This window comes from Podarcis cretensis, assembly GCF_951804945.1.
Source record: "Podarcis cretensis genome assembly, chromosome: 6".
Lineage (NCBI taxonomy): Eukaryota > Metazoa > Chordata > Lepidosauria > Squamata > Lacertidae > Podarcis > Podarcis cretensis.
The window spans coordinates 55,189,704-55,208,733 of NC_137175.1; the positions used below are offsets into that span (position 1 = coordinate 55,189,704).

A 19,030-nucleotide genomic window follows, 5' to 3' on the forward strand; every position below is an offset into this window, starting at 1 on the left:
TCCTGCTGCCGCCGCGCCTCCAGAGCCCGATTTCTGTTCTCATCCTGAAGCAAAGTTCTTAACCTGAAGCACTATTTCTGGGTTAGCAGAGTGTGTAACCTGAAGCGTATGTAACCCGAGGTACCACTGTATCCCTGAAAACCAATTTCTCTCCTATTAAGCAAGGTAAAAAAATTAAGCTAGCATTGTTAAAGGCATGCTATCTGGTCGGAGAACTCCTTTGCAAAATTTGGAGAAGTGTGAATTTCAAAGGATGGTTGCATTTTGGTCCATGCATTGTTTCCGGAAGTGTGGGTAAGGAGAGTTCACTTGAGAATGCAAATTCCTCCCTCATCCCTACTTCCAACCAGTAGCAGCAGGCAGGGCTGCATGGGTGGGTCTGCCTGGCTCTGCTGCCCTCCAAGGTCCACTGCCTGTTACCAAGAGGGGGAAGGGCAAGGGAGTTAAGAAACGGGAGGGGCATGGGCTTTCCATGAGCACAGCATCAGGAACATAGGACTGGCTTCAGTGCTGCAACCTCACATGCCTTCCCGTTCTCTTCTCAGTAACTGGTACACAGCACTGGGGTGAGAGGAGTGTGGCGCAGCCACGCCATGTAGTTCTGCTGTCTTTTACTGCTTCCAGCTACAGTCCTCAAGTGGCATTTGTAGTTGCGATATAACATACAGTGGTACCTCAGGTTAAGTACTTAATTCGTTCCGGAGGTCCGTTCTTACCCTGAAACTGTTCTTAACCTGAAGCACCACTTTAGCTAATAGGGCCCCCTGCTGCCGCTGCACTGCCGGAGCACAATTTCTGTTCTCATCCTGAAGCAAAGTTCTTAACCTGAAGCACTATTTTTGGGTTAGCGGAGTCTGTAACCTGAAGCGTATGTAACCTGAGGTACCACTGTACAGGCAAGACTGTCTGTGACCTCTTTATTTAAATCTTCATCTAAATGTAAGAAAAGCAATATGTATGCAATTGCTGACCAATGCCATTAAATGACTTCAGGAGCCTAAAATCAGTTATGTGCCAAGTTCTCCCAACTCCCCAAGTAAATGTATCTATGTTGCGTGATCCACTCTGATTGTTCTTAACCTGCATTGCAGCATTGGCTTCCACTTTCTGAAATGCTTGGGAATGGAGTCACATGAGGGAATGGCATGGAATCACCCCCACTCAAAAGACGTGTTGTGGCGAGAGAGCAGTGATAGAGAGATCAATCCTGAAGCCAAATACCTTGGCTGGTTAGTTAAAATTCATGCATGTGGCTTTCAGACAATGAACTCACACTTCACACTTACTTAGATTCCCAGCCCACAGTTTGCCTTCTCATTGACCTATATATATGATCAGTCATTTCGGGTTACCTAGTCTCAGTCCTGTGACTTTTATAAGCTATGTTATCTATCAACACCCTTGATATTTCAGTTGCCCTTCTGACCTCTAGAGGGCAGCACTCCCACTCTTTTTAAGATTCTGGGTGTTGTCATGGGGCCGCCCAATATTCTTTATATTTATGTTTTTTCATCCATGAACCTTGGACTTCCTCCCACTCTGTCTCATAGGATTACAAAAAAAATTAAGAAAGTTTTACAGAGTGGCTTTTTCATAGCTTCACGTGACAATTCATTTTCTGTATATAACTGACTAAATATATGAAAGTTACAGGTAGGTAGCAGTGTTAGTCTGCCGTAGTCAAAACAAAATTTAAAAATTCCTTCAGTAGCACCTTAGAGACCAAATAAGTTTGTTATTGGTATGAGCTTTCGTGTGCATGCACACTTCTTCAGTGCACACTTCTAAGGTGCTACTGAAAGGATTTTTTAAAAATATATGAAAGTTGATTATTTGTGATGCAAATCCCACCTCACCTTGGTACTTGCATCCTCTTTGTCTATCCAGCTCCTTTCTCTAGAGTAGAACCAACTACTTCATGGGCTAGAGAAGAGTACTCTTTTGCTTGTTTAACAGACTTGTATGTCCCTTTTGGCAAAACAGCACCAAGGCAATTAAAGCAGTTTAGAACAATAAACTGGGACGCGGGTGGCGCTGTGGGTAAAAGCCTCAGCGCCTAGGGCTTGCCGATCGAAAGGTCGGCGGTTTGAATCCCCGCGGCGGGGTGCGCTCCCGCTGCTCGGTCCCAGCGCCTGCCAACCTAGCAGTTCGAAAGCAACCCCGGGTGCAAGTAGATAAATAGGGACCGCTTACTGGCGGGAAGGTAAACGGCGTTTCCGTGTGCTGCGCTGGCTCGCCAGATGCAGCTTTGTCACGCTGGCCACGTGACCCGGAAGTGTCTCCAGACAGCGCTGGCCCCCGGCCTCTTGAGTGAGATGGGCGCACCAACCCCAGAGTCTGTCAAGACTGGCCCGTACGGGCAGGGGTACCTTTACCTTTACCTTTAGAACAATAAAAATCAAATCAATAAACTAAAAGTAGCATCAGAAAGATGCTGAAAAATCTTAACATGCCCATGGAATGCCAGAGGAACAGACTCATGAAGAATAAGACCATCAATATTGACTGGCAGGGATGTGCACAAAGTTTGTGGATTTTTTGAAATTGCTTATGAAATATCACATAATTCACTGGCTTGAATTGGGTGAAGAGCATGTTGGGGGGGGTAACCTTTTTTTCCCTTTGCCAATTTCACAATGAAGATACAGATATATAGATCACACAGAGACACAGGAAGTGAATGTATGTTTTCCTTTTTGCAGATTTGGGGACTGATTTCCATAGGAGCTAAAGGTTACCCCAGGGGCATAGGAAGGGAGGTGTGGCCCGCCTCAGGTGTCATCCCTGAGGGGGTGACAAAATGGCACACTGCGGGGGCAGCACTTACTGCGGGGGCAGCACTGGCCTGCAGTGCACCTGAGCTGTATGTCTCTCCTGGGAGTGACACGGTAGCTCAGGGCCCTGCGTCCGCCAGCCAGACTCCATGAGCAGCTCGCCATGGCACCTCCCTGGGCGGATCGCCACGGTGCCCCCGTGGGCAGCTCACCCCACTCCTGCAGCTCCAGGTACTGGAGCAGCTAGCTATGCCCCTGGGTTACCCATTTCCTTTGCACTGGTGCAAATCTTGGGCCCCTGCAGCTGATTTTTGGACAAGAAAATAGACTGGGAATTCTAGTCCCAGGACTGTGTCATGTCTAGTATGCCCTTGAGCATAATATGTTCAATAAAACGTCTCACATAGGAGAACTGGTTAATAAACAGCCTAGTAGAAAGTGCCTGTTAGAAACTCCAGAGACTGAGGAAAGGTCAGTCATGCTGCTAGGGATGGAGGAGAAATTTGTTTTGCCCACTTTTCGCAGCAAGCCAAACAGATGTCCTGGTCACAAACTTATTATGTAGACTGGGATGCAGCTATCAGCTGGCTTATGCACGTCACTGTCTGAAAATATGAACAAAAGCATGTGTTTCGTGTTTAAAGTGTGCACAAAATGCACATTTTATGGGGCAAACAATACAAAAGTATGTTTTTTATCAGATTTATCAGATGCAATTTAAATGCATTTTTTTAAAAAGTCCACAAAAATTGAATCAAAGCACCCATGATTTGGTGTGTGTAAAACTGACATGGAATGAAAATAGGCTGATCCCTCCACCCTTGTTCACCACCAATAATATATAGAATGTAAGAAAATGTGACCTTGTTTACCCTCCCATCCAAATCAACAACTGAGTACTCTAGAGCATCTAGTTTTCTTCCATCTACCCTTTGTCGTGTTTTTGGCGCTTTGGCATGCACCGTTGAAACATTTCCAAGTGTAACTTTGAACCCGGGACAATTGGAAACATTTTTTATTACATAAAAGTGTCAATTGCCAAAACAGAAATCAATTGTTTGCAGTACTTTTGTAACAAAAGGGAGGACAGGGGAGTCAGAAGTGCTATTCTGACAGAGTGCAGCTAAGCACACACTTTAAGAAGAATTTGCTGAATTGGAGGCTATGAGTTGAGGGTGAATCTTGGTCATGCATTCCTATAAAATGGAACATACCATGTCTTCAAAAGGCTATAATGTAGGAGTGGATAGAGCAGGACTGTAGTTCCTGAGCTATTTTAAGCCCCCCCCCCCCACACACACACACAATTTTTAATAGATTCCACATCATTAATTCAAATGCAATGTGATTTTGACTTTAGAAATAGTTCTCTCCCATATTCTAGCATGCATTGACTGCATTTTGAGCTGCACAAAATTTGAATGAAAGAGGCTTTAAGGACACTTCTAGTCTCCAGTATGAATGGGCAGCAGCCTTGTCTATCATCTCCATCTATATGCCCTCTCTCCCAGCTTCACACAAGGATAGAAGCAGTGGCCAGCACCAACAGAGTCTTGGGTCTTAAGGAAGAGTGAATCACCCATACTATAGGATAAACTGAAGACAACCCAAAGAGCAATGATCTGGTAGGGTTGCCAGCACTGTAGTCATTTTGAGGAAGGAATAGTAACTAGGTTTGGGTTTGAATCACTGGGGAAGAAATGGTGGAAGAAATCCTGTGAACTTTTGAAACACAGGATTTTGTTACATCCTGCTTTGCAGGCTAGCTGGTGTGACTGTAATTAAAAAATATCTTTATTGATTATTTAAACAATTAAAAATACACACAGTAATCCATTTTACATTGGGAAATTATACCTGGGATTTTGTTCCCACAATAAAACTGTTGACTTAAAAAAAAATCAATAAGTATCAGCCAACACTCACTTGCGGGTAACAAATCCTCCACTCATTTGATACATACATGGAAAGAAAAGCAGTTGATTCACATCTAAGGCTTGCATCTGAGCCACATAGGCTTTATTCATGCCCTAGTAGCTGGTGTGTCCTTGTGGCAATTCCATAGCAGAGCAAGAATCAAATGAAGCAATCTGGTGGAGAATTACAGGCTTGAGTTGATAATACCTATTTGCTGTTCCCATGTAGATGCTTTATTGTGAAGAAAGAGTAGTTTCTCACCAGGAAATTTCCAGGTGGGACATAGCAGTGGGCTACAGAGGACTTTCAAGGAGGTCTGTGTTTGCTGTCTATGACAATCCAGCAATAGCTGCTAAGAAGAAATAATAATTAATCTTAGGGGCATTGCTGGGTACTTAGAAGACTTGGGGCAAAAGTCTGTATGATGTTTGCATGTGTTAGATGCAAATTCAGACTGGTTTTCACAGCCCCTTGCTTTGCTCTAAGGGTTTCTAGGCAGGATCTTCTGGGTTGAGGACCCTGTAGGTCTTCACAGATTATGATGGTGAGTGACTTTGCAGCACAACTAGGTGCCCTGTAAGCTAAATGGGTTTTTTTGGGTGGGGGGGGGTTAAAAGGGAGAGGGGCAGAAGATCCAGGGCCTAGTGCAAGAGACTTGGTTTCAGGCCCCCAGAATGTCTGTGGTGATTATGGAATAACACTAACAATCAGGTTTGGTAAAGATTCTGATGTTGGACTTGACATGATGAGCCAGTTTATTCCTCCCAAGAGAGGTGCACAGATGACCTCAAAACTTAACACAGGACTATAACAGCAACATGAAATCTGGTGTGGAAAAGTTTTAACATAAAAAGAAATGAAACATAGGCTTCACTCAGCCAGCAGCCAATGCCTTGTAATTAAATTCATGCACAATAACTAATGTGCAGAAGTGGTCTCTTGTATGGAGTCTATAATATCGGCAGGATAAGAAAAGACCAAGAAGTGAGGATGGTAGTGATAAAGATGCTACATGCAAGTGGTAAGAACTTGAATATTGTTTTCACTATGACATTCAGTTGTGTTTCTGCACTCCAACTCGACTTTGTTTTCATAAACATGGGGGCCTTCTTCACTCCTGAAATATTAAGGGACAGAAAATACATATTATTTATATACTTCACTGCATCATACCCAGCTTCCAAGGAGAATGGCAGAGTACGTATGGTTCTTCTTCCTTATTTTTATCCTAATTTTGTGCAGTCAGTCAGGCTGAAAGATCCCAGCAGACCCAAGTTCACACAGTCAAATTTTCTGGCAGAGCAGGGATTTTAACCCTTGAAGTAACTGTTACATCTCAAGTCAGAGCCAAGTAAAAGTGGTTTTCATGATGTTTGAAGCATCTGTTTTATGAAATTGAAGTCAGATGCACAGATGCACTAAGGATGGCTATGCACACTCATTCTTTTTTAGAAACAATGGTGCTAATGCAGGGCTGTCAAACAAGAGGCTCATAGGCCAAGCAATGCATTTTGGGATTCCACTTCCAGTGTGGCCTACGGCACCCCTATTGCACCCCAAGCTATTCAAACTCTTTTCAGATGTCCAGAGCCAGCCAATGGAGTCAGGCTACAAAGAGAGTCAGAAGTGGCTGATACTATGTGCTTTCCTTCCATGTTCTTGAAACTGGCTGGGCACGTGTCAAGGAAACAAGAGAATGAGGAAAGGTGTGGTGATTTGTTATTGGAAAGGCAACATGGATTACAGAGCTGTTTCAGATTTGCAGGGTGGAGGAGGCCACAGTTTTGAAAGACAAAGCAGTGACACATGGGGATTTTTTTTAACATAATGTTCTTAAATTAAAAGAACTCTCAGAGTGGTTTGCAGAAGTAAAATACATATTAAACCAACACAGAGATAATAGGGCAGAAGGGTGCAGTGCTAGAGTTCCAAGAAAGCCTGAACAACAAAAAAACTTTTATTAAAGAGTGGAAGCCTGTGTCTTCTGAATAATAGTGGGGAGGATGTTCAGAGGCAGACACCAGCATAGGGAGAGCCACTTCCACTTGCCACCTGACACTCAGTAAGTCACAGTGTTATTAGCAAGGCTTCCTCTGATGAGCTTAATGATTACTGGGTCTGTGTGTTTCCCAGGACTCCTTGTGTCTGGGATCCATGCTATGGCACCACACTAGGTGCAAGGGAACTAAGATGGCCTCACACAGAAACCTCCACTGAGAGCTTCATGGAGCTAAGAGAAAGGAGAGTTGTCAACACCAAGGAGGTGCTCAGAAGTGAGCCAGGAGGGTTGTAATTAGGATCAGTGGAGAGATTTCAGCAGCACAATGAGAATGGGTGGCACCTCGGAGCGGAAAGGTGGGGAGCATTTTTAGAGGCCAGTTTTCCGTGTCTATTCACAAGACGTTACATCTTGTAACTGTGAGTGAATTATGCAAGCCTGCCATGAACTGCCGTGAGCATGGTCTGCTATGGAAAGGCTGCATGCAAATGGAAGGTGATGAGTGTGTGCATAGACCCCTTTCACATGCTGTCAAAATGTACAGGTGGAGAGAGAGGGTGTGGCTGCTGCATGCATTGGTGGTGGAGGAGTTCGCTCTGGTGACCCTGTGGCCTCTCCTCGTGCAATCTGTAAATGTGGGGAAGGAGTAATCTGAATCCCGCTTTTAGTTAGTTATGCTTTTTTGATATATATAAATATGAAACTAACCTGAAGTCCGCTGCAGTTGTTGAATACCTCCCTTCTGACCCATTTGAAACGGGCATCTCTTCTTTGTTGCTGCTCATGGAGATTGCTTTGTTTTTCTCCTCAAAGGAATCACTGTGGAAATAATCAGAAGGTACACTAGGAGACCAGAAGGATAGGTCTTGTGTTCAATTCAATCACATAGATCCTACACTTGAATGCCTCTCTCTCTCTCTCTCTCTCTCTTTCTTTCTTTCTTTCTTTCTTTCTTTCTTTCTTTCTTTCTTTCCTCCCTTCTCTCTCTCTCTCTCTCTCTCTCTCTCTCTCTCTCTCAGATTTATAACCTGTATCTTCAGGACCCAAAAGCACCCCCATTATAATAATAATGATATAATAAAATAATGATAAACAACAATAAAAGTCTAGCAGCTATCACAATAAGGCACAGCAATGAAAACACACTATCATCAGTATAAGAACACATCAAGGTTAAAAAGGCTTGCAAAGTAGAAAAGATTTTTCCTTCTCTGGGGAGGGCATCTCACAGGCCAGGGGCCATCACTTGAAAGTATTTCTCCCATGTAACTGCCCACCTCAGCTTGGATGCCATGGGCTACTGAAGAAAAGTATCAGAGGAATATCTCAGTATACAGACAGACTGGTAAGGGGTACTTAAGGAAGGAAACATTTGACTAGAATTTATTTATTAACTTTTCGTCTCATCCTTCCTCCCAAAAGAACCAATATAAATGTTGGTGCGATTTAAACATAGTGGGGACAGTAGAAGGAAGATTTCAACCCTACTCCACCAGCACTGCAGTCCCAACCCTTTTTTTTTTTTTTTTTTTTTTTTTTTAGGGGAGAGGGGTAAATGCACTTGCTTTACATATTTTTAAAAGGGTGCAATCCAGTCAGGTATCTACTGACATCGCATCTCGTTTTGTCCCAAAGCAGCCCGATACATCAACACAGAAGCCATGCAACCATCTTTGGCTGGAATAACGACAGTGGTACTTACTTGTTGTCCTGGCACCATAACCTATTGACAACAAAGGCAACCATTGCCAAAACCAAGAAGACAGTAACTGCAATGGTGCCCTGCACCCATGGCTGGAGGCTTCGCTGAACTGTCAAGAAAAGGGATGAAAACAAGTTTATTGTGGCTCCCAGTACTGGTAGTCTAGCTAGTTCTGTATTAGGCATGCAACACCATGCTCACCAACTTGGTGGGAAGGGCTCATAGTTGACTGAAGGAACATCTGTTCTGCATGCAGAAGATCTTTAGTACAATTACTGAAACAGTGCAAGATCTGAAACAGTGCAGAATCCCTGCCAGCCAGTGTAGAGTAGGGGGTTGGAAACCTCAGGACCAAGGTGGCCCTCTGAACCTCTTTCTCTGGCCTTCTCTCCCCAGGCCATCTCCCCCACCAGCCCTGTGTTCCACCCTCCTGTGTGAAATACTTGAGCACAACATCACTCGTGGCTTTCAGCAACTCGTCTTCAGAAGCACTACAGCCTCCAACCATGAAGGCAGAGAGCATAGACATTATGGCTAGGACGCATTGCTAGCCTTCTCCTCCATGAATTTGTCCAAGCCACTTTAAATCCTCACTCACCATGTGGGCCCTGCAAGGTTGGCCAGAAAGAAACGTGCCCCCTGGGTTGAAAAAGACTCCCCATTTCCAGTGTAGGCAATACTAAGCCAATACTGGCCTGGCTTGCTATAATGCAGCTTCTTATGTTCCCAACTGTAATTTATCTGGGCAGGGTCCGTTTCTGTTTAGTGACAAACTTACTGCTGCTGCCTAATCAAATTAAATAGAAGTAGCAGTATCTAAATAGCAGTACATGTGCATAAATCAAAAAGATTACAATCTATGCTTCCTCTGCCATAGATGCATTTCTTCCCCTTGTTATATTTTCACACCCTAGACAAGTCCCAAGGCAATTGAATATGGGGAATGCCGTGGCAACATGCAATTCATATTCTTAGCTGGCAGAGATCTCTCAGAAAGCAGTCACGTCTCATCTCCCACCAGGTATCATGCTCATCCAGAAACCTGGTTATTAATTCTGAATCAACCTGTGAGGTGTTTGTTCTTTTTTTTCCCCCTCAGCCTTCCCCCAATAGTTCTGATATTAAGTAGAACTAAAAGCATTTTTTTTGGGGGGGGAGTGTTAAATAAATTCTCTTGGGTCAAACTTTCATGGGGAAAGCCAAATTTACATCCCCCTGATTTAAGTATGTAAGAATCAGGCTAACCCAAGGTACTGTACTTTGTTGATTAAGAGGAAGGACAAGGTCATCCCCACCAACTCCATGCACAGAAACAGTTGATGGGCAGTGGAATCTTGCTTCAGCGCTTGCTGCCTGAGGGTGGAGCAGCACCAACACAGAGTGCAAGCAAGGACCCCAGCACACTTTGTGTTCATTTGGCTTTTCTTCACTTTCGGTGTGAAGTGCCTTGTGGGAGAATTTGTGCAGGAGCAAAATCTACTTTAAAAAATAAATAAATAAAAATCCTGGCTGGCCTTCAGTGTTGGCCATAGAAATTATTTCACATAAATAAATCATAGAAGTTACCTTAAAGGTAATCTAATCTAGCATTTTGAGCAATGGCAATCCAGCTCCCATGGCCCCTCAGATCCCTGCATTTAAAACAACACCAGATCTGTGCATTTAAAACAACACCATACCAACACCAATTCCCAGTCCTTGGAACTGCAGTTTCTTAACATTGCTGAGAGTTGTTAAAGGTAAAGGGACCCCTAGGTCCAGTCGTGGCCGACTCTGGGGTTGCGGCGCTCATCTCACTTTATTGGCCGAGGGAGCCGGCGTACAGCTTCTGGGTCATGTGACCAGCATGACTAAGCCACATCTGGCGAACCAGAACAGCACATGGAAACACCGTTTACCTTCCCTCTGGAGTGGTGCCTATTTATCTACTTGCACTTTGACATGTTTTTGAACTGCTAGGTTGGCAGGAGCATGGACCGAGCAACGGGAGCTCACCCCATCGCAGGGATTCGAACCTCTGACCTTCTGATGTTAGGAAGCCTCTATTCCCCTCACAGAGCTACAGTTCTCAGAGTGGTTTAGTAGCCAATTCCTCTTCCCAGGGAACTCTGGGAACTGTAGCTTTGTGATTAGGTGTCTCCGAACAACTCTCATCACCCTTAACAAACTACAGAAGTCTGAGAAGACTTCTCAGAAGTCTTTGGAGGAAGCTATGGGTGAGATTCATCTAACGAGCCCCATGATCAGAAGCCCTGCTTGTCGCCTCTTCCCTATATGTGCCCCCCAAAATTGGCTAAAGGGTGTTGGGAGAATCTCCCAGAATAGCACACAGGGGAAAGAGAGGGCAGATCATTCACCCTGGCAAGCTGCAATGCTTGCACAGTTGGAACATTCATCATAGCTCAAAGTTGATTTCCACCCCATGATTGTTCATGCAGATGGGGCCAGTGTAAGACTACAATATCCCAGGTAAGCAGCCATCCAGCCACAGAAGGAAAATAAAAAGATTGGAGGTAGGGAAGTAATCCCTCCTCTAGAATTTTCTGCCAAAAGGAAGTGCTTTGCATTCCGTGTTACGGTAAAACCGCGGCCCTGCCAGTGTTGACAAACACTTTCTTCTCTAAGAGGGCAGGTGGCCCTTTCGCAAGCTTCTTATGACTACCTGTCCCAGCCCATTCATGTTTTGCTGCCTTCTCAAAACCACTTTCCTGGAACAGAAAATGCCCAACCTTTGCCTCACCCTGAATAGAAATCAGACTGTGTTCTCCTCATGCTGTAATCTGTCACTAATTGTTAGGTCATTCTAAAGAGGAGGATGGTGACTTGGTACACAATAGGCCTGTCAAAAGTGGGGCCAATGTTCCCAGACTGGAATGTTCAACTGAAACTAAAATTTACAAACATCTCCTTACAGAACTCACTTGACTCTTCTCAGTTTGGAACCGCTGAGCTTTGAATGCTCAGTTAAGTCAATACCTTCTGAAGTGGCAAAGGCCTCCCCTCCCATGTTTGAAATCAGATTCCAGGAGCCTAGTTGCTCAGTAGTCCTCAAACATCTGTGGAATTCTCCATGGGAGGAGGTTCAAAGCTCCAAACAGGGCTACGTGAGGACTGGTGTTCTCCCTTGGTTAATGCTGGACTACAGCAGCTGATGAAAGACAGTCCAAAGGTCTCTCCTGCCATTTTACATCTTGCCTTCCTTTAGAAAGTAGAAGAACATCATTCTGCCCTTTGACTGACACATGCATTGCAATAAAGGAAACTCTTCTCCTTGGCATCTGGCCACCTTATGCAGAATTAAAATTGGAATTGAATCAAAGGGCACTGGAGGCATTCGGCACTCACCACCATCCTATAGAAATCCTACCCTCTTGTTTTGTCTCCCAACAGTTCTAACAGATCATCCATTAATGTCCAGATAATGTTCAACAGGAAAGGAAAAGCTGCACTGTGTCAGAGGTGCTTGTAGGACAACAGCTGGGTTTTGAGTAAATGCACCTAAAGGATTGCCAGCTTCTAGCAGAGCCCATATACGTTCAACAGCTATGTGACTGGCAGACGGTACCAAGTTAGTGTCAGCACCTGGTATCCTTGGGCAGCTGTTTCCTTGCAGGACTTGCTACTGGTGCCAGTCCTGGATAACATGCCCCTGCCCCCACCCACCATTTACTTTTCCCACAATGTCCCAAGGTAGCAGCAGACAAACATGAGGAAAACAGAAAACAGGGAGGGAATGAGGTCTCATAGTTTACAATAGCAAAATACTTCTTGGGCAGGGGGCAATATAGAACAGAAATGAGGGGTGCTTTTATGAAAGTTTATTGTGAATCAGGTCCATTTTTTGGCCATTTCCCACATATCTTCGGGAAAGAGTGGCAAACTATCTGCGAGGGGTGGCTGCCTAGAAAGATGAGGAACATGTCGCCATTGGCAAAGCAAATCCAGAATTCCTTTCTCTCACCCAGACATGTGCAACAAACCAGAATGCTGATGGAGAATGCATTTAGATGTACATCTGCATAGGCATCTGCATGGACATGACCACCCTCATTTTCCCCAACTAGTTACCGGTATGTGCAACTAGGTCTGATTAGAAAGTGAAAATTTGCTGTGTGCTTTCCTGGTGATGCTATGAATGAAACTGACATCATGGTAGAGCAGGACAGAGGGTGTTCCCTAGCAATCTGTGCAACAGGAAAACTTCTCCTGTCTCCTTCTGAGTGAGGACAATGAGAGGGATCCATTTGCTGTCAGTGACACTGTCCTGTAGCTAAATCTGATTGGCTATGTGGCACCATGGTTTCATCATGTCACAGTGTGATCCCTAACTGGAATGGATCATACAATAAAAAAGTCACAGAAATGTCATAATGAAAACGCAGCAGCACATTGGAGCAGGCATGGGGTGTGGCAAGGGAGGGAGAGAGTAATGAAATGCCATTTGTGATAGACTGCCATTTATTTATTTTTTAAGAGAACCTTTTGTAAATTTAGCACAACTCTAGCAAAAATACAGCTGAAAAACTTTCTGAGTCGCAAACCAGAGAACGACAGCTCTGCCATGTGCCCTGCAGTGTGGGCTCTGCAGCTACCTGCCTTCTACTTGATTAGTGCACACAGGTAAATAGTCCTTTTAAGGGTTGGCACTTTCAGCCCTGTCAGCCCACCTACTCAATGAAACAGCATTTACAAGGCAAAGAATGCAAAGACCTCCTTCATGATGAAGGTAGGTTAAAAAAGTGCAATAAACAAAGCTATGTGATGTGCTGCTTTAGCACCTGCAGGCCGGCCAAAATCTGTGCCAAATTCCTCCCAGCCAAAGAGGACTTTAGTAGCCTTGCCAAGGCCATTATGGGTGACATAGTCTGACTATTAGATTGTGGAAGTACTAATGAGCCACAGCCTGTGCAATCTTGCAGCTCTTTGTAGCAGGAAAACGCCCTGCCTTTCCAGTTTGGAGCTCAACCACAGAGCCAGCCAGCTGCATGGGAAACTGCTGCTTGGACACATCCTGCACAAAGACTGCAGCCTGGCTGTGTTCATTGCAAGCTGTCTTACTCCACAGCTTCATTCTAGCTGTTTCATTGGACAGGACATGGTGTCTGCAAAAAGTTTTCAAACATAATTACTGCTGATGTTTCTGGCTTACATCTTTTATAGTGTGTGGCATCCTTCTTGATTTGCGAATGCATTTATTTGTTGATTAATTCTGTATCCCACCTTCCCTCCCAAAGGAGCCCACATATGCATCAGAGCTGGAAAGAAGAGAGCTTCCATGGTCAGGTGGAACATATCTGCAGATTTTTTTTCCCCTCAGAAGTATTTGCAGGGATCCTTACATTCCACTCAGCAGTGCAAAATAGAAGTGAACAGAAGTCTGCCTATGTTGATGTTGGGAATACTCTTCCTGCAGGTTTTGGGGATTTTAAAAAATTCCTCCCATCTTAATTTTGCACTTAACATGAAGGGTGCTGCTATTCAAAGGTGTCAGGGAGGTCAGGCATGGGTAAAGAGGACAAGCATTGGTGGTGTATTGTTCACCTGTGTCGCTAAGCAGCCTCACCCCTGGAGATTCAGCCTGCTTGACAAATGCACAGAGCAAGTGACCAAACAAAAATGGCAGTGGAAATAATCTGGCACTCCCACAGCTGTGCTGCAACAGCTCTGACCTCGCCATCACCCTGCTCCACCCCAGCCCAGCTATAGTGAGCCCAGTGTGGGAGGGTAGCTTTGCAGCTCTGCCCCCCATGACACTGGCCGCAACTGCTGCTTATGTTCAGCAGGTGGCTGCATCATGTGCCCTCCTCAGACCATGCCCAGGGACATAAGGCTGTCTGAATGCTCCAGCGTTACTTCATTAGTTCATGCTGGACAACTACAGTTCCTTTTGGTTTACTTAACAGAGACATCTTAGCTCGTGCCTGCCCAGAAGTCATGGTCTGTTGTGCCCTAGCAGCTTCCCCAAACTCCAGTGGAGTGGAGGCTGGCTGTGGAAATTCAGTGGTAAACTAAAGGAAGGGAAGAAAACTCTGCAAATTCTATTTTTCCACAGTCAAGGAGAAGGATGAATGAAAGAGATGGAAAGAGATGAGATGAGGGGAATATGGGTGAAGAGACAGCTATGCACATTCAGATTTTTTTAAAAAAATCAAAAGCCTATGATGAAGGAGGAAATAAAGCAGGCCAGTGAATGTAGCAATGGAAGATTTTGTCCAAATAAACACGACTAGCATTAAGCAATGCTGGTGTTGGTTTCATGGTGTCATAATTGTTATAATAGAAAGCAAACAAACTTCAGGCATAAATTCAAGTATATACTGTAGAAGCAGAATAAATGTCAAAACAAAAGAGGTCAAATATCAGCTGGGAAAGGTGAAGAAGAATCAGCATCTGCCAAAAAAGAAATCTGTTACCTCTTTGGCAGTTCACAGGTTCCAAAGCGACCAAGAGACAAAAGGTCACAGCCAGAGCAGCATTCATTTCGGTGGTGTGGGGAAGCGACTTTGCTGATCAGTGCCTTGATTTGTTTGCTGTAAGCAGAGGCTCCGTGAATTTGTTCCTTCTCTGAGGAATGCAGGAAGTCAAAATGTGAAATCTGAAGAGCCAAGGTGTATTTGGGCACGCCTCCCTCCCGGGTAATAAGCCTGGTGGATGATCAAGCCCATTAATTGGAGGGTTGCCATGCACCAGCAGCTATGCAAATGGAGCAATTCCAGAGCATTTTAGCAACTTAAGAGGATTGTTTTTACTTGCTACCTCTTTGCTCCATTGTGCATCAGGTTGTTATGCAGCTCACAGAACTGCATCTTGACTTTCCAGCACCTCGTTAATGGCTTGGAAAGAGTCCAGAAAAAGGAAAAGGGGCTCTTTCTTTGGCCCATACCCCACTGTCCCCTTCTGGTGCTGCCCATGGGTAAAGTCCCCATCCAAGTACAGATCAGACACAACTCTGCTAAGCTTCAGTAAGGTAGTGTCCTTGTGTACCTTCAGACCATAGCCTAAGACACTTTTTCAAAAGAGAGGGGATGTTAAAGCAACCATCTCATAGTCCAGTCTCCCCTGCTATTCTGTAAACTATCATTGAATGTACACCTTCCCATTTACTCTGCATCCAGTGTGCTCCCACCACTGGTATGGGAAGCAGCAAACATGTGACGTCAGCCACAATCCATAGCCTATCGTCTTTCTTAGGAAATAGTATATTTTGATGCATTTTCTTGCATCCAAATGCAGAAAAATAATATATAGTAGCTGCATTTGAAGTGTACGTGGCTTCAGTGATTATCAGGAGCAAAATTCCTCCACTAGTACAATGGTCTTGCCACTTGGCATTCTGGTAGCTATGCAGCCCCTAAGGAATGAAGAAAGTAAACATCACTTTGCACATGCCTTTCTGCAAAAAGCAGGTCAGGGTTTCCTTTGGCAGGGTCTGAATCTCGCCCCATTTGCCAGAGATAGCATGCTTGGTTTAGCTAGTTGCACACCACTTGCACTGAATACAGTGGAACTTGTTCCTGAGCAAGCATGCTTATGATCAAACTGAATCTCTCCTCTGTTCCACCAGTCCAAACTGCAAACTAGTGTGTCACCATTTTCCCACCACACAAACTGCAGGTTTTCCCACACTCATCTGGTTGGCCACTGTAAGAACACGATGCCGGACACTAGATGCATCATTGGCCTGATCCAGCACATTCTTCTCAAGTTGCTGTCTTTCTCTCTGTCCCCCCCCCCCCCGCTTTTTAAAAATAAAATAATAAATAAATTGCAGCCTGAATAAAAAATGGGGGAAGCCCTCTGCCACTTTCATCAACCCTACCAACGATATTACCTTACTCTTGCTCGGGAAACTGTTTCATGTATTTTACTTTGTGCTGATAAATCATCCTTTGCTGCTCAATGAGGAAACCAGCTATTGTGTGTACTGGGATGACAAAGATAGAGAGATTTGTTAACCACCTCCAAATATTTGAAAAGCTGCCGGAAAAAGACAAGTGAGCATTGTTCTCTGCTTCCAGACTGGGAGAGCAGATGATGGACTTACAAGGCTTAAGTTAAAGGAAGATATTCAGGTTAGGCATTGGGGAAAGGTTACTAACTATGAGAGCAGCAGGGCAACAAAACCAAGTGACTTAAGTAGCTGTCCAATTTCCCACCCTGCAAAGCTTGAATCAGAGGCACCTGTGTTTCAAGCCACACATTATGATCCCTCCAGTGCACCCAAATCAGTCAACTCTTTGGTCAACACAGTGACTTTAAGAGCCCGTCTGGTGTAGTGGTTAGAGTGCTGGACTAGGCCCTGGGAGACCAGGGTTCAAATCCCCACTTGGGCATGTAGTCACTTGGGCCTCACAGGCTTGTTGTGGGGGGTTAGATAAGAGTGGGGAGAACCATGGATACCACCTTGAGCTCCTTGGAGAAAGAAGTGTGAACTAAATGCAATAAACAAATAAGCAGTTGACAAGGTAACCTGTTTGGCCTCGGAGCAGAGAGAATTTTGAAGTTGTGCTCAGCTGTGGAGCCCTTGAGGGACAGGTGTGGGAGGGGATATAGGAAGCTGCCTTAGAGCATTGAAGGTCAGCTCTGAATTCCGTAGTTGCTCATTCTGGTTCTCAACAACAGCATCTATTTGTCGGTGCTGGTTTATTATTGATCAGCTTGGCAGATTATCTCAAAGCAGAACATGCTGTGATAATAACTGCCTTGTGCAGAGGAGTCTGGCACTGCATCAGAGGGACTGGGAGGGAGAGCCAAAGACTAGCTGCAGAAATCCCTACCTTTGAGATGCTCTAACAGGCTACGCATGATAAAATATTGATGTCTAGATGTTCTCTTGTCAGTACTCGTGAACATCGTTGAGCTGTTTTCCCATGTGATTTGAACGACTTGCTCAGATTCATCTACCTGATTGATCAGCCCCTCTGAGGACTGGAATTTCTGCTTGCCAGACAAAATAATACCCCCACCTGCTCCCCCCTCCATGTACCCCCTCTTCTGGGGGTTCTCCTAACACAACTCCCCAAGCCAATGTGGGGGCATGGGGACACTTGGGGGGAGGAGAGGGGCAAGTGCCACTGTGCTGGTGGAAGGCATAGCACAAGGTGCCACGAGCAGGACTCATTCGTGTTTCCACTCAGGAAAGAGTTGAGTGGGGGGTATTTGTGGCTTTAATGCATAAATAAAATGACATACCTCTTATTCTTGTTCTCACTCTCTATCTAGCTACCTTTATATGTTTAGGATTTTTTTAAAAAAAGAAACTCAAAAGACACCTTGTACTACTTTATTGCTTCTTCTGATCAAACAGAAGCTAAATTTAAAAGAGAGTTTTTGGTAAACGCCTGGAAATGTTTACCTAGAAATAATGAGGTGGGGGAGGGGTTGTTTTGTTTTTTAATTTGTAAGAAGTAAGTGTTCTTTTCAATTAAGCAAATTGAATTATAAAACAATGTGGATTGTCACAGATAAACACGAGGAAGGCTGGTCATATATTGCATGCCTCAGCTATGACATTGCAAAGATCTATGTTAGGAACATTCACAAAGCAGTGCCATTTTCCTGTTCCTTAATGCCCACAACCACTATTTATTTTCTTGAGATAACAGCCAAAGCCCTGGAATGGGGAAGGGTCATTTCTGGGAACAGGATTTCTGTGCTGACTCAAAGGCCACATCAATTCACAGGAGACAGCAGTGGACTTACCTGTGACTCACTTCTACACAACTGTGTACAGGATTGCCACCTCACTGTTTTCCTTGCTTTATGCTGCTATCATACACATACTTGCATAGAAGTTACTCCCATTGAATTAAATGGGGCACTTCTGAGTAGAAATGCATAGAGTTGTGCTATTAGGTAGCAACCCACTTCACAATGAAGTTAAGCAGGTTATTTTGAACTACCTGGAGTAAGTGGGATGGGAAATTGGCTTATTTGCTCTGGTCAAGCATGATTGGCTTATTTGCTATCTCTAAGACTCTACTCTTTATCTTTGAGGAGCTATTTCAAAAAAGGTTGTTATTATGTGCTTTGAGTATCATGGATTTACCAGCATAGCTCTTAAGTATCAGGTGTTAGGGTTCCTTTTACCGGTCTTGCCTTATAAATGAGCTGTAACTGCTTCTCCATTTGGTACAGATGATAGTTTATTGATGGACAAACCATGTAGGTCACAATGGCTGTGCCATTTCATTCTTTATTGGATAATTCTAAACCAGGAATGTCCAAAATCCATTTTGGGGGGCCTAATCTGGCCCGCTGGTTGATTGAATCCGAGCCCCGTGGCAGTATATGTCCTGGGGTAAAATCCTAAAAAAAGCTCAACAACATCAATCCTAACAACTTTGGTCGGCCCTCACGCATGTTCACTTCATGAAATCTGGCCCTCTTTGAAAAAAGTTTGGGCCCCCCTGTTAAACTAACCTAAAGGCAAGAGCTTTAAGCTGGCTAAAGAGATGTCACATCATTCTCTAACTGATTGATCTGTTAATAAGGTGAAGGTAAAGGACTCCTGGATGGTTAAGTCCAGTCAAATTCGACTATGGGGTGTGGCACTTATCTCTGCTTTTAGGCCAAGGGAGCCAGCATTTGTCCTCAGACAGCTTTTCCAGCTCATGTGGCCAGCATGACTAAACCACT

The 19,030-nt window shown here is 44.4% G+C and overlaps 1 protein-coding gene across 1 annotated transcript; it reads right to left on the reverse strand.

Annotated features, from left to right (window-relative positions):
• Positions 1 to 4,558: 4,558 nt before the first annotated feature.
• Positions 4,559 to 14,984, reverse strand: PDZK1IP1 (PDZK1 interacting protein 1). The gene is made up of 4 exons (XM_079982391.1): positions 14,806 to 14,984; positions 8,393 to 8,501; positions 7,399 to 7,509; positions 4,559 to 5,808 (listed from the first exon to the last, which is right to left on the reverse strand). The coding sequence occupies exons 1-4, from the start codon at positions 14,870 to 14,872 to the stop codon at positions 5,700 to 5,702; spliced, it is 396 nt and encodes a 131-aa protein (XP_079838517.1). The 5' UTR covers positions 14,873 to 14,984; the 3' UTR covers positions 4,559 to 5,699.
• Between the last annotated feature and the right edge of the window lie 4,046 nt (positions 14,985 to 19,030).

Coding starts and splice junctions, on each gene's coding strand:
- PDZK1IP1 (XM_079982391.1), bottom strand. CDS start 14,872: ATGAATGCTGCTCTGGCTGTGACCTTTTGTCTCTTGGTCGCTTTGGAA. Junction 8,502..14,805: donor ACCTGTGAACTGCCAAAGAG/GTAACAGATTTC, acceptor TTTTCTTGACAG/TTCAGCGAAGCCTCCAGCCA. Junction 7,510..8,392: donor TTATGGTGCCAGGACAACAA/GTAAGTACCACT, acceptor TTATTTCCACAG/TGATTCCTTTGAGGAGAAAA.